The sequence below is a fragment of the Typopeltis vanoorti genome, chromosome 15 (assembly GCF_054136105.1).
Source record: "Typopeltis vanoorti isolate ZY-2024b chromosome 15, IOZ_Tvanoo_1.0, whole genome shotgun sequence".
Taxonomy (NCBI): Eukaryota; Metazoa; Arthropoda; class Arachnida; order Uropygi; family Thelyphonidae; genus Typopeltis; species Typopeltis vanoorti.
In genome coordinates, this window is record NC_143563.1 from 115179192 (window position 1) to 115194453 (window position 15262).

General features: G+C 35.8%; 1 protein-coding gene across 1 annotated transcript in view; it reads left to right on the plus strand.

Moving 5' to 3' along the window:
• The first annotated feature begins 200 nt into the window (after window positions 1–200).
• Window positions 201–15262, plus strand: part of LOC150099091 (tensin-1-like) — a 780515-nt gene continuing 765453 nt past the window's right edge. The window contains exon 1 of the mRNA XM_090405808.1: window positions 201–263. Within this exon, the coding sequence (XP_090261934.1) occupies window positions 249–263 (15 nt within the window). The 5' untranslated portion in view covers window positions 201–248. The remainder of the gene's footprint in view (window positions 264–15262) is intronic.

The window sequence follows — 15262 nt, forward strand, 5'->3', positions numbered from 1 at the left end:
TCTGTGTAACAGCTGCCATCTCACCACGCTAATAACCGCAGTGTTTTTCAAGTGTGACGAATATTCTCGGCGGAAAAATAATTTGTGTTAATTGAATTTATAGCGTATGATTTTTGAAAGTAGCTACCGAAATTTTTTTTGCGCCACAGAAAGCAATAAAGTAAGTTCGTTGTGAGCAGCAACAGTCTCTATCTGGACCTCACTGGGAACTAATTTCCAAATAGATTTTAAACCTCAGAACCGTTTCCATGAAGCTAGATCAGGTAAATGTGTTAACTTGTTTAAAATATTTTTTAATTATCTTTGATAATTATCTTTTGATGTTTGAGTAATTTTCTCTATATCTTTTCGTCTGCTTGTATCCAAGCGATATCGGCTGCTTGACAGCAGTCATGTTGATTTGTTTTATGCAAAAGCAGACATGTGCTTTATTTTTATTATTATTTGTTTATTAGTAGAATGTTTTATATGATTTCTCTTATGTTTTGAATAGTAGAATGTTAAGTCCAATACCGAGGCAGTTTTCGATTCGGATAGGCCATCCGATGTTTATAATCTGGATTTGAAACTCATTAAGTTTTATTCAGATAAAGCACAATGGGATATTAACCGACTCCGGTAACGTTAATGGAGTTTGATTTAATGTCGCGACGAATCGATGTGTTTTTAAGATAACAGAAGTCTTCAAGCGAGGTAACTTGAGAAATTGTTTCTTCATCTCAGATGACTTAAGAATGGGGTTGAATAATATATTTAAGTATTTAAATAGAAAACACGATAGTCACTAACAACATTTCTTTTGTTTTCGATGGTAAAACAGGAAAAAAAAAAAAAATAAATATTTGTAACAACCCTGAATCCTTAAGTAACACGTGCTGTAATAAGCAGCTCGTGCTATCTATCTCAGTAGCAAGGGGGCGGGGTATGAAGATTACGTCAGTGTACACGTTTCTGTTTGGTTTTACATGTGTACAACATTCTGAGAATAGCAAAATATGTTTTTAACCGTTGTTTTAAGTGATCTGCACTGTCGATAAATTATTTAGTAAAGCCCACATTTTTTCTTTTATTTGAAAATGCAGAATTTTAAGTTTCTTTTGGAACCTCAACTCTGAGCATATTGTGAATGAAAAAAATTACACACCATTTTCTAAAGTATTCTCTGCTCCTCGAATTGGTTAATGATCTCCGAGAAGTACAACCATCGCTAATCCGTAGGAGAGGGACCCTTCTAAACTATGCTATCACTTCTCTGTGTGTGGGTGAGTGAGTAGATGGGCTGCTAGCCTCTCTCTCTCTCTCCCCCTACTCCGTTCATGTGATGAACTTGTAATTGCAGACGTTGCGTTTGAAAAGGCAATTGATAAGAGGGATGATTGTGATATTGGAGTGTTTGAGAAATTTTAGATTTTATAATACTTTTTTTATTTATTTGATTTAACTTAATTTTCATTTAACGTTTTCAATTATTTTTTTTAATTCGAAAAATTAAAAATTTCATTTAACGTTTTCAGTTTTTTTAATCAAAAAAAGTACGCACATCTCTTTATATGCAATTGAAAATTCACATATTGTATTACTTTACCTTGATTACTGTGATGAGGGGACGCTGTCCTAAAGGATCTGCCAGTAGTTTCTAATATTCAAATTTCCACACTGCTGAGCATACAGTTTCCACTTTTGTCCACTCTTTTCTTATATATATATTTTTAGTTTTGCTGATGACACTCTTCTCTGTTCCTAACTTTATTTTGCACAAATAGTCCAAATATTGCTCACCAGTATAACTAGTGATGACGTTTCCAATGTATTTTCTTTCCCCTACACCACCCAATTGCAAAATAACTTTATTAATTTATATTTTGCAATTTAAAATATTTGAGTATTTACCAGGACTACTCAACTGAAAGTGAGTTAATCGGTCTCATTACGGTGGCGGAGAGTTTCACTATTATTATATTTTAAAACAAGCATTCGAACTCTGCTTCCTCAGCCACAAACATTTTCCTTCCCCCCAGATGGGATAATGTTTCAAAACATTGTTTGTAAATACGTAGTGAAGAAACTTGGTTTAGAAAGGGAGGGAACCTTATAAGGACCTCTCAATTTAGGGTAGGTTTATCCGGTCTTATACTTAAGTGGAAGTTTTTCGCCTCGCTGAACAGAAGAACGAAATTAACAGACAAACGTGCGCGGGTTGTAATTTCAACCCAAACTTAATATATAACCTAAATCTGATTTCAACACGTTCCTTAACTTTCCCCGGCTCTCTGTAACTCACAACACTAAGATTCAAAACTTTTTATTATTTGAAATGACTATAAAAGTCCTCTAAAAGTATGGCATTTATCTCAAGTCTCTCCTGCTATAAACACTTTACATCAATGAGCATCTCGGCATCTATGAAACCAGACATTCTTTGCCGCTCAAGATGATACTTTTCACCTGTCCACCTACTAACGTGTATAAATCCCAAATTTTTATCTCTTTTCTATGGGTATTTTCATGATAATTTCTCCACTGGAATAGCTACCATCACTGCTCTTTCTGTTGGACCTGTTAAAACAAGATCAGCAGCTGTCCATCCCTTTTCAGTAGAACTGCAAACACATCGAACCTACTTCTCCGCTTCCTCCTTTTATTCCAGCCTCCTCTATCCCGTGGAATAGCCTTCATCATAATGTGTTTCTCAACAACCACAGTCTTCGACTTTTCAATTTATGTTAATTAATTTAGGCTTAATTAACTCTTGCCATAGTCAATATGTTGCGACCTCAGATTGTAAGTATTAATGAGACCTGGCTATCAGAATCAGACCAACTAACTGGTATCGAGTGTAATGGGTACAGTATTTTTAGGAACTTCTTCATTACCAATTGTCATCGGCAGCCCACACATGATGGCACTGATCAGCCATAGGTTCTTCTACTTCTTGTATATGTGTTCGATATAAAAAATAAATAAAAAGAACTATTAAATAAAATGACTAGTTAAGGCACCTTTAAATCATCCATGGTAGCTAATTTCTTAATCCACTATTATTTAATCTGCAAAATTATAATATACCGTACTAAATAATAAGCGGATTTATTGCCCTTATTTTTTTAAATTTTATATTTGATTATTATTATTTTCTTTGGCATTGAGCAATGATATTAGCAGTAGTTTTTTCTTTCTTTTTCGTCATTGCTGTTTTTAATTATGCTCAAAATTCAAATATATTTTGACAGCGCCCTCTAGGGGAACTGATAACTACGTCATAAGAGATGATTTGTATTTCTGAAACGATTCCTAGATTAACAGCTGCTTATGTTTGAAGTCGTTTTTATTTTTTCCACACACACACACACACACACACACACAGAACTGAAGTAGGAACAAAAATTTTAAATAACATTATTTATCAGCTTATTAACTGTTTAACAGACGCAGATCATATATTTTAGTGACTTCAGTTAACCAGTTATGTCCCCTGAGGTCAAATATGGCAAGATATCGCCTGTTGCCCCATCTCAAAATCATTTGCAAGTAAAATTCTAATTTCGTGTCAGCTATCTCATTTTGAACTACCCCCGTGCACCAACAAAGTGATTTGTTTATTTATTTCCCCATCAGTTAGTTGATTTGTGTCAGTTTTATAACGTGGTAGTGATAGAAGTTGTTTCATTAGCACATTAATTCAGCGCTACCGTCAACGGGCAGTTACGCAATACCCAGACCTCCAGTGACCACCACACTATTAAAATACTTAATTGCAGATGTCAGCCTTTCAAACTAGTAACAGTTGTGCAATTAATTTTGGCAGCCCAGTATTTCAGCGTGCAATACACTTGGAATGATAATCTGTTTCGGATATCCTAATCAGGTTGATTAATGATTTGCTACTATTTCGTGATCGCATTTTGAGCAAGGGAAACGTTGTACAAAAAATTATTTGTATGCAGTTGAACAGTAAAAGCAACAAAGCGAGCCAGTGAATGATATCTCTATTGGACCTTTCATTGGCCGGGTTGTTTCTGGAAAGGAAAAAAAAAAACGTTTAGGTGTAATAATATACATTTGTTGACAACATTACTAAAGGTTAGTTTATTCGTGTTTTGCAGATGACGGCCTAATTTCGTCTTGGACTACTAAGTTCGTTTTGATTTTTATGGCGCAAAGACATCAAAGGTCATACTGTGCCAGGGCACAGGTTACAGCAGTACATATGGTAAACAGTTAGTAGGATAGTCGCAAACATCCATGATCCTGGCAGGATTCGCACCAGCAGTCTCTTGCCTGGAGAGCGAATACGCTAACTCGGCCAACCAAGCTGGCCTTGGACTATCAAAACAATTGCTGAAATGTATCAGGATAGCCAGATGAATATGTAAAGGAAAATGTTTGCGATATGTCTTCATCGAATATGCACCATATGTTTCTGGGTTCATGTCAGCCGATTTCCTAACCGAGCTAGATGGTCTTCTCTAGTCATTGCTGAAGCGCCGGTTTCGTCGAGGTAAAGTGGCCTCTGATGAATGCCATCGACAGATCTTCGACAATGTACTGGTGTTATTCGGGACGAATTTTTTATATCGCCTCTCCCTAGTAGGCAGCGACAGTCCCATTGCAACAACCCCCACGGAGGAAATATTGCTATGTCGTCATTACTTGTTGGAGCTTAACTGAAATTTTTATGCTGGATGTCTTAAGCCGTATGCCTACACATTCTCGTAATCTACAAGTTTCAAGGTAGTTAAACGTTGCAGCTCTGATCCATCGACCCAGACACTGTCATAATTTAAGTGGATTTTAATCAAGGCCGGGGTTTTATGTCCGAAATGCGCATCAATTACATAATTGGTACATATGGCAAAATTCATCCTGCTCCCGAATAGGAAAAAGGATCCAGTTCCACACACGATCGCTGTCTGAGAGTTGGACAAATTTATTCTCATCATGGAAAATGGTATTTCTAAAATGCGTGCAATATGCATTAGTTCTCTTCCAGTGAGGATTGGATCGTCTTTCATGTGGTGTCTAAACCTTCGGACAAATCTTGTTGTTGTAGCCAATTTGAGATCCATTGACATTCTCTTGATTTTACTGTAGTTTCATTCTCCTCAGCACAGAATTTAATGGTTGTTTTGCATTCCTGTGAACGCGTTTTTGATTTTCGCTCAGAAATGCTGATTTCTCCCGAGATTTATAGCGAACATTGTTCTGCTTTCTGTTGCTTGACGACGATCGTTACATTGCATTGAGCTTAATAACATTAGTCATGTTTAAGAGGTTTTCATGGCTCTTAGTTTAACTAAAAATTTCAGAAAACTTGAATATCATTTGCCTTCACCTTCATAAGTAGATATTTAACTGTGACGTTTCTGTATTGTAGTAGTTGTATAAAATTCGACATTCTGAAAAATCATGTAATACGAAGGAAGTACAGTATCAGGAGGCGGAAGTGATCGATAAAGTCATTAACGAAGCTATAAAATGGCCAAACTCAGGAAATGCAAATAAGTAGGGAGTGGACATGATCCATGCATTAATTAATAAAACTGGTTAAAAAGCTATTTGCGTACAAACACTTAAGCAGGAGAGTAGAAATCAAAGGTAAACTGAAGTATGGAATACGAGTAAAAGTATTTAGATGGATGTTACGATCTCGAATTTCGGTGAGTTTCGAGGAGTGAGAGGGATAAGGATGGAGTAAAGGTTTCTGTTATTAATTCTTTGTAAGACTGTGCTGGTGTTCTTGGTTAAAGAAACATGATTTTAGTTACAAATAATGTAAACTCATTTATATTAATGCATATCCCAAAATAGCTAATATGTTTTGAACGATTCCCATTAAGGATATCTACCTTACTACCTCAGGGAACAAGGTGATGGGCAAACTGCTTAGGGACACACAGTTGCAGTAATCATCATGAGGAAGACTTCTAGCTCCCACAGGGTGATGAAGCAATTGGGAGGGCGGACTACAGCAAAGTGCAGTATTGTTTGTAATGCCCATTACATGTAAGGTAACTGAATAGAACGTTGTCTTCCCTCCTGGAAGATTTGAGTAGTCAAAGCAATGCAGAAAAAGTAAAGATGGATGCTTGCCACTTAGTGGTAGTGACCTGCTTTCCTTGAGATCTGTGAAAATGGCACATATCAAGAAATTGCCACTTATACCATTACAGAAACGTCAAACCCATTCACCTTTGTGTAATGCCTTCAACCCAGAAGAAACGTCTGACACAAAAGCCATCCTAAATGAAGAAATACACAGAGCAATCAAGCAAATGAAAAATGATAAAGCACCAGGCATAGACAATTCAAAAAGAACTTCTGGACAAAGGGGAAGAAAGCATATTAAATTACTTAAGGAAACTGTTCAACAAAATACTAAAGGAAGGAAATTTGCCAACTATATGGAGAACAGGTCAGATCATACCCATCCACAAAAAAGGGGATGTCAGATCCTGCACTAACTGTAGACCTCTCACTCTTCTAAGCCACTGCTATAAATGCTATAAAATATTTATCAGGATTCTTCAAAACAGAGTTAAACATTCCTGTGAAGAACAGATGGAAGAAGAGCAAATGGAATTTAGAAATAGTAGAAGCACAACAGATGCAATTTTCATATTAAAACAGATTAGCGAAAGAAGCAAAACAACAAGCCTTGGACAGGACGGCATAGAAATATCTTTGGCAAAATCTCGACGCTTAAAAGCACAAGAGATCATAGGCGAAGAAGAAGAAAACCAGATTAGCAAATCTTAAGAGACACAAAAATAGAAAACTCTATTGTTGTTTTATTGACTTCAAACAAGCTTTTGACTCAATAAACAGAAGCAAACTCATTAAAATTCTAGAAAACAGAGGGTTCGACAAATACCAATTTAAATTGTATCAAGAATTACTGTTCAGAAACAAGCAGTAGTGAAATACAAAAACATAGAAACATATCAAATAGCAATTAAAAATGAGTTATGCAAGGCTACCCATTGTCACCATATTTATTCAGCCTGTACCTAAAAGAAGTAGTAGACGAAGGACTACTGATATGGCATAACTGTAAATGTTATGCCACATCAGATATGTTACTATGCTGAAGACATAGTTATTACTACAGAACAGCCAAGAAAAATTAGAAAACATCCTGACCAGGCTGCATCAAACAAGTAACACATATGATATGAAAATTAATTTTAGTAAAACAAAATGAGTAGTAATAGGAAGAAAAAGGGAAGCAATCCAAATGAAAATAAGAAACATTAATATAGAACAAGTAAAGTAATTCAATTACCTAGGATCAATGATCACTGAAATTAAAGATATATAAAACAATGATTATTCCCTCAGTACGCTATGGCTCAGAATACTGGATCTCAAGAAAAAAAGAAATGGATAAACTCAATGCTTTTGAAATGAACTACCTAAGAAAAAATCAATAGAACAAACTGGACAGAAAGAAAAACAAATGTAAACGTAAGAGAAGAACTTAACTTTTAAGAAACAATAACCCCAGCACTAAGCTGGTTTGGACATGTTTCAAGAATGAACCCAGAAAGACTACAAACAATAAATGGTAGAATTGAAGAAGAGCCCAGCAAAGGATGGATTGACAACATTAAAGAAAGCACCCACTTAAACTCCATAATAGAACTTCATAAAAAGCCAGCAGACAGAAAAAAAGGCAAACATTTGAGGAACTCAACCCACCATGAGTAGAAGAGAAGAAGAAGATATACATTTTTATTACTTATTTTTTTAAGTTCTATACAATCGCAGCTTGCAGTCAAAACGTGTTTTTCATAAAGCAAAATATTCATGATTTTAAACTGAGCAAATGAAATTGATGTCTTAAAGAGGAACGCGATACCATTTACCACAGAATTTCCTTGGTATTCACCACTGTAAAGTAGTGCATAAAAGCTTCGTATCATCTCATCATCAATGTCTTTATTAGAAACATCCAAATTATCGTGTGTATCTATCAGAATGAAGTATCTATCATCCCTTATTCTGTTTTTAAATTTAAAGTTTCACGAGCCGTTTATTAAAATTCTCTTCGCACAATTCCTCCTACGATCCTGTCTCACCTACTCATGCACACCTATAAAATGTGCAAATTCGAATGTTTAATAAATACTGTAATGTGAATAATTGATGTCATTAGCATCCTCTGTAACAATATCGATGAGTTAGATGCCACTAACAAATTCTTACATAATCTACAAAAAATAAAAAAATAAATAATAAATAAATAAATAAAAAATAAATGAAATAAAAACCAGTTTTTCCAAAAGGTTTTTCCTCTTTACTGTACTAGTTGTAATTCAATATAATAATAAAAAACTGCACTTGACATTTATAATAAATATACTGTATACTCAAAACGATGTTTGTTTTTAAAGACAAAATTTTAGATTTTAGCTTTTCCTTTGTTAGATAGAACCTCCAGCTATTTACGTATTAAAATCGCAAAAGGCGGGGTATTCTGTAAGTTTTTTTTATGTATTGCCCTTCACCTTTCTCCTGTTCCTTCACAATCACGACCACCCACTCGATAAACTTAGCTAACCCCGTAGGTGTTCGCACACCGACGCCGTGTTTGTGGGATGCAGAATGCGCATTTCTTATTGGAGGTTGGCAAGCTGCATTATTTATATTATTATGTTAAATTTTATTTCATGTTTGAGTAGGAAGATATTTCAGTATACTTAATTCATGAAGTCTAACACTAACAAGGTATCAAAAGAGGAAATCTATAAACTCAAGTTAAAAATAAAAAATATTTTTTTGGGAAAAAAAATCGGTATTCCAAATAGAAGCAAATAATTCTATTTCTTTGACCTCTTTTAATTAAGGAATTATGACCTTGAATATACGTTAGAAATTATTTCATGACTACTTACAGCTTAATATAAGTAATTTTAGTTGTGTTTTGATCTTAATCGACGGTCGATCTGTTTATTCATCGAGCGATGTTTCTTAAAACAATGGTTAATATAATTAAAATTAAAGGAGACAATGATTCTGAGTCATGATAATAGTGCATCTTAGCACTATATGTTTAGATGTTTTTATTTAGAAAATTTCTTTAATCATAGAAAATAACTCTCGAGTAAGTACTCGCTCAAATATATCGTTGTTTCGTGTTTTTCCCCCCTTCCTTCCAATTCGGAATAAAATTTATCGCATAAGTTGAACTAGTTGTTTGTATGAAGCAGTTCTCTTCGTTACTAAAATGGAATCTACTGTTGCCATGGAAACATTACGTCACTTCTGGCTGCTGCCACAAAGGAAACATATTATTAATATATGATGAGCGATTTTCGGTTTTTGATTTCAATCTTCTTCATGCATGTGTTTACGGTACTTTTATTGTGGTTTAATAATTTGCTTTTCATCCCATATTCAGTTTTCAAATTTAAAGTTGCACGAGCCGTTTATTAAAATTCTCTTCGCACAATTCCTCCTACGATCCTGTTTATTATTCTGTGGTACCCTAATGAAATGTTATGTAAGGTTGATGATGGTTGTCTTTTTATCTGCTTTCCTCCCACATTGTAGGAAGAAAACAAGGCTGTTTTTCCTGATATCGTCCCAGGCTTTTCATTTACCGAATGTTTAGTATCAGTGTGGGCGATAATGTTGCACTCGACGACTACGCCTCTGCTCTACTCCTACTTTTTGGCCGGAATGTCACTCGTTGGAGGAAGAACAAGAAGACATCGCCGAAATTGGACGAGTGGTTGTTAGGAAGGTAGGTTGCCGCCCTTATGACATGAACGAATAGCTGTAGTGAACGATCATCGGCTTGGACAACAGCATGGGAAGCCCACCCGAATCTTGCAAGAGGATTAATTATTCCCCCCCCTCCCCGCCATTCTGCCACAAAGTAACAAGGAGAAAATGATGGAAAACGTTTTGGCATTCTTCGATGCTGTGGTTTTTATATTCCGGAGTTTGTCAGCGATTATCGACGTGGCATCATCATTGTTCTTATCTGGACACGTACAAGGTCATCCAAGTCCCGAAGGCATATTGTATATTCATCAACACAATTTTCAACTGCTTCATAAGCTTTCCGAACTTGTAGTAAAATATCAACTCTGAAACGGTGATGATTATTTCGTTAGCCGTTAAGAATTTTGTTTCGGATCTCCTTGAAAGCAAGTGGCCGCAGGAGGAAAGGAGTGGCTGATGAGTCCATTGCAGTTTTATCAGGAATGAACAGGTGCTAATAAGCGATGCCATTGAACTTCAGAGAAAGAGGGAAAAAACTTCAGAAATGTATGCTAATAACTGGCGAGAATTAGCTAATGATAATGTATAGTGGCGGCCATAAGTGCATCCCTCTCCATAAAATCATTTGCATGAATTTAATAAAAGAAAATATTCGCCTGCTAAAGGAGAAAGGCAGACGATAACGGAATTAATGATTAGCTTTTTATTATTGGATTTCATTATAATCAGACCAAATAGTTCGACTAGTTTATGAGCAAAACCTCATCTTTGTATATTAGAAACTTCATTAATTTTTACTAACTTGATCATCCTATTATTATTATTATTTATAATCAATATCTAGAAAGATATGCGAACTGCACTTTTTATGATAGTCAACTTCTAAAAGTTAGTTTTGAATAACCGGAGCGGGATTCATTTCAAACGAAGTTACTCTGAGAGCCTCGAAATAGACTAAAATCGCTATAAAAAGTAATTTATCTATTGGCTTCACTTTTACTTTTCCTTTCTGAAGAATAAAGCACATATGCCTGTTTAGTGTGAAACACATGGGGTTCTCATCCCCCCTCTCGGTCGCGACGAATCTTTATAAGAACTTTTCAACTAAAGGTCAGTTCGCTAGTCTCATGCAGAGGCTGAAGGGTTTTCCCAAGCGAATTTTTATTTCAAAAAAATAAATAGTGGTGCATACACATTCATTTAGCAAATAAGATTACTGCCCTACTCCTATTAGCTTTGCTTCTGCATGATCATATCAGATCTTATTTGATCTTCCTTTTCAGTCGTTTTCCGACCGTAGGTGACTTTGGCATTGCCCACAAAGTATTCCTGGTGAAATTTTTACAGGGTAGTTCACCATTGCTTTCCCCAACCCCTCAGTTTTATCCGGGCTCGGGACCGACATATGGCTGGGACGTATTCATGACTGTAATCCATGTGTTCACGGGACCGGTTTGCCTGTTCCGGGGGACGAAAAACCCGAGTTTCCAGGAGAAACCCCCCTAAAAAAGTTGAGTTAGCGGGTATGATACCGGCTAATTCACCTTTTAGTCGAAAGAGACCAAATAAAGGTTCGTCGCGTTACTGACGGGAATCGAACCCAGGTCTTTCTTACCAAATAACTTCAGTCTATACTGACTGAGCTACGGAGGCTCTGCATGATCATAAGGAATAACAATTTAGCAATAAACGAACAAACTCTTGCCAATGCAAACGAAATGGTAGCAGGCGAAAACAAAAGTTTTTTCCCGCTAACGTTCATGTATTAGCTTTGCAATTTGCATACGTGCATGGAAATCACATGGAGATACTCGCATGGAGAAGAGTGTTTCAAAGAACGCCTTTGAACAAGATAATACATACATATAAAATATTCACAAAAAATGTAAAGTTGTATCAGATAAGTACTGTTCTTTTCTGTTAGGTTATCTTATTATTTTAAGCCAAAAATGGTGAATTTCATTTCATGTTTGTACAAGTGGGAGATACTAGAGAAGAATCTCAGATGATTTCTCAATATTCATAACTGGATTTTTTTCTTCAATCTATAATCTTGCTTGGTCCATTAGAAAACATTGCATAATTAGGACTAATTGCACCTATCGCTTTCCAGGAGAGATTGTCAGTCAGATGAAGAAAAATACACTCCATTAAAGATCTGCCCAATGAAAATTTCTCTGTTAGATGATATTGTAAATTCATCAGCCTTTTCTGAACCATTGTATTCATTTGATCCAGCATTGAAATATAAAAAGATTGAATTATTGTCAACTGGTGAAGAAATGGTGATAAACAGACATCGCCTCCCCAACTACATCTATCACTGTCTGTGCATGCATCCCGAGAAGGATGAAAGCACTAACAGTGATGCATAATCAGACATCATATTATTATGTTATTCCTCATCATATTCTTTAGTGTATTTTAGATGACGATCATACTGAAGATGTCTTGCTTCACTCGAATCTAGTAGATTCGAGTAAACGAAGCAACTTACTCGAGAAACATCACATTGGAGACTTTCACAAGAACAGGAGAGACAGATGCTTGAAGAATAACAGGAGAACGACACTTATCAGGATGCCATAGTGGTCCCATCCAATCTTCATGCAAAGAGAACTTGAAGCGATGGACTTCAATTGAGTGAAAAAGAGAAATATGAATCAGTGATTCATATTTCTCTTCATTCTCATGATATGCACCGGACGGTGCATATCATGCACGCAGTAACGGTATATACCCTCTTTTTTATTAATTTATTCGAATACCAGAACTAAGCGCTTTAGTATAGTAATTGTCTGTTTATTGCTGTTATCCTTGCTTGCATTGAGAGAATTATTTGCATACTAGTCTTACCAACATCAGCTTTAATCCTTATCATGCCGACTGCGATCTATAACAGCCTACAATGATGCAGGAAAAATGCCTACGGCTGTTCAAAGATTTAGGATAGGCGAAAGAAAAAAAAAACTCATGAATTTATGCAACCACGCAGCGTTTCCATAAATCTCAGTCTGATGGCATTAATATAGAAATGCTCCAACAACACTGGATCAATTTGCTCGTCAACTGAATTTCAGAATAAACAATTCCTTATTTAGGTTTCCATTTTTTAATATATGAAATTACATTACAAGTTACTTTTTTGATTCACTCACTCAGCAATTTTGAGTGATACGTGGCCAATATAAACGTCAAGAAAGTGTTCTTTATATGTGGAATATTACGATGTGTGTGTGTACGCCGCTTGCTTATCGGCTTCGCAAAGGAGCAGTCAACGATTAATTAATATTTATCCATTTTAGCACGCTTCTCATGAGTTGAGAAACCGGCACGGTGCGATATTTATTATGTAACTAACTGCTTATACCGCAAATCGTATATCAGATGCTTTCATTAAAATGCTATAAGGAGAAAATATTCGTATTTAATCACCAGCTACATCGTCATCAGAGCAGTTTGATTTATTTTTTGACTTGATTAAATTTCTGCGAAATGTCCACATTTCCTTGCTACGCTATATAATTTAACCATATTTACTGACTGTAATTAATTAGCAATTAATTGCCGCTATGTAAGTTATCTTTTCACATTTATCACAGTTATCGGTTATTAAAGTATTTTTATTAATATATATATATATATATATATATATATATATATATATATATATCGCTAACGGCTCTGCCGTCAGATTAGGCTTCAACTAGCGATTTCTCCACACCAAGCTATTTTTATCTTCGCCTTTCAGCTGACTCAAAAAAAAACCCGATTTCAGCCGTGTAGGATAGCATTGAGAAACTCAAAGTGGAAATAAAGACGGTCTATTTCTGATCTTCATCGAAATAGCAATTAATAGATAATGCGAGGAATCATCGTCTTCTTTTAACTTAGTTTGTGAAACATTTATTATTATTTTTCTTCCACTGGTCATTGTGAGGAGGAAGTCTCATCAAGACTGATGTGCGTAGTGTCACAATACCCTCATCGCACTTCGTGAGAATTTTCACGAAGCGTTCAGTAAATTAAAATATAAGATCTACTCCAAGTTAACCACCAATTCATTCGTAGTCTCTAGTATATTCAAAAATTACTTCTTTGATTCTTTATATAAATTCTTTCTATATTAGAAAATGGGTCTCACTGAGCAGTAATTTAATATACATTTCGATATATATCAAATGATATCAATGTTATTTTTATCTGATTTCTTGATAATTACTTTTTACGCAATGCTACTATTTCCCAAACATAGTGATCAAAATATAATTATTTTCCTGTTGATATATATATATATATGAATGTTCAGGAAATCCTGCTGTTCGGTAGTTTTTCTTTTACCATGAAATATTTTGTGTTCAGATGGTGAGGATTGGGATTCTACATACCTGCAGGCTCCCTTACTCTCACTCTCACATAAGAGGAAATTTAGCGCCGAACCGTGCACCAGGTCATTTCGGAGTCACCTTCGTGCCGTTGACATATCAAAGGCTTTTTTAGCCTTGGGGGATGACGTTACCTTGGAACTGTCCGGTTTTCTTCTTAAATAGTTTATATAGAATCTTCCACTCCGAGAAAATGAAAGGAAAAAGTTAATGGTGAAAGAAGTGGAGAAATAACTGAGACGCGGTGTATCGGGAAGTGTTTTGAGGCAATGTGGCTATTATTTTTCCCAATTTTGTAAACAAAATTCTGATCCTTGCAAGGGTAAGAATGCGCTCCGCAACTTCTCATTCCTTGAATGTACAATTAAAGTTGCTTGCTGATTTTTGGTCGATGTGAAACTTCAGGAATTTTTAGTTTTAGCTATCTCATGGCTACGAGAGTTGTTTTAGCGTTAGCGTTTTAGGTTTTTAGCGTTTGAAGCAGTTGAAGAACTATGATGAATGCTGTAATGAAACCCCATAGAAGTACGGGTGGTGGATACTGACCTTCCGACAGTCCCAACTACTCACTTAAGTTATACTTGCATATTTTGATTAATCCAGAGAGAGCGCCAACATAGCATCATTCAACATGAAAGCTACCATGATGTCATAATGCGGTTGATTGGATTCGTACTCACGTATACTTCGGTAACTATGAGTTTGGAATGCCTGTTCCTCCTCCCTCAACTGGTATTCAATGAGCATTCTCTTCTCCCCCTTCATGGCAAAGCATTCAATCCCGGAAGGCGCTTTATGTGGCGTGTATGCCATCAGGTTGTCTGCCGCGAACAAAACACCATACTACCAGTTTTCGATTCTTACTCAACCCTATTTGAAGAAGGCGAATTGCATCCTTGACCGGCATTTGAATACTGCTAAAATAAGTGGTAGGTATCCTATGATCCCAAGGCAGTTATGCCTATTTATTATTATATCCCCCCCCACACACACACAATAGGAAGAATCAAACCTCCCCCCTCCCTTGTCCCTTACAGAAATAGTAGTTTTCCTTTCCTTTCATTTTTTTTTAAATTTCGCAAAATTCCTGACAAAACCGGCTAAGAACACGCACTACAGATATACGGACTCACTTCGGGTCTTAGTCG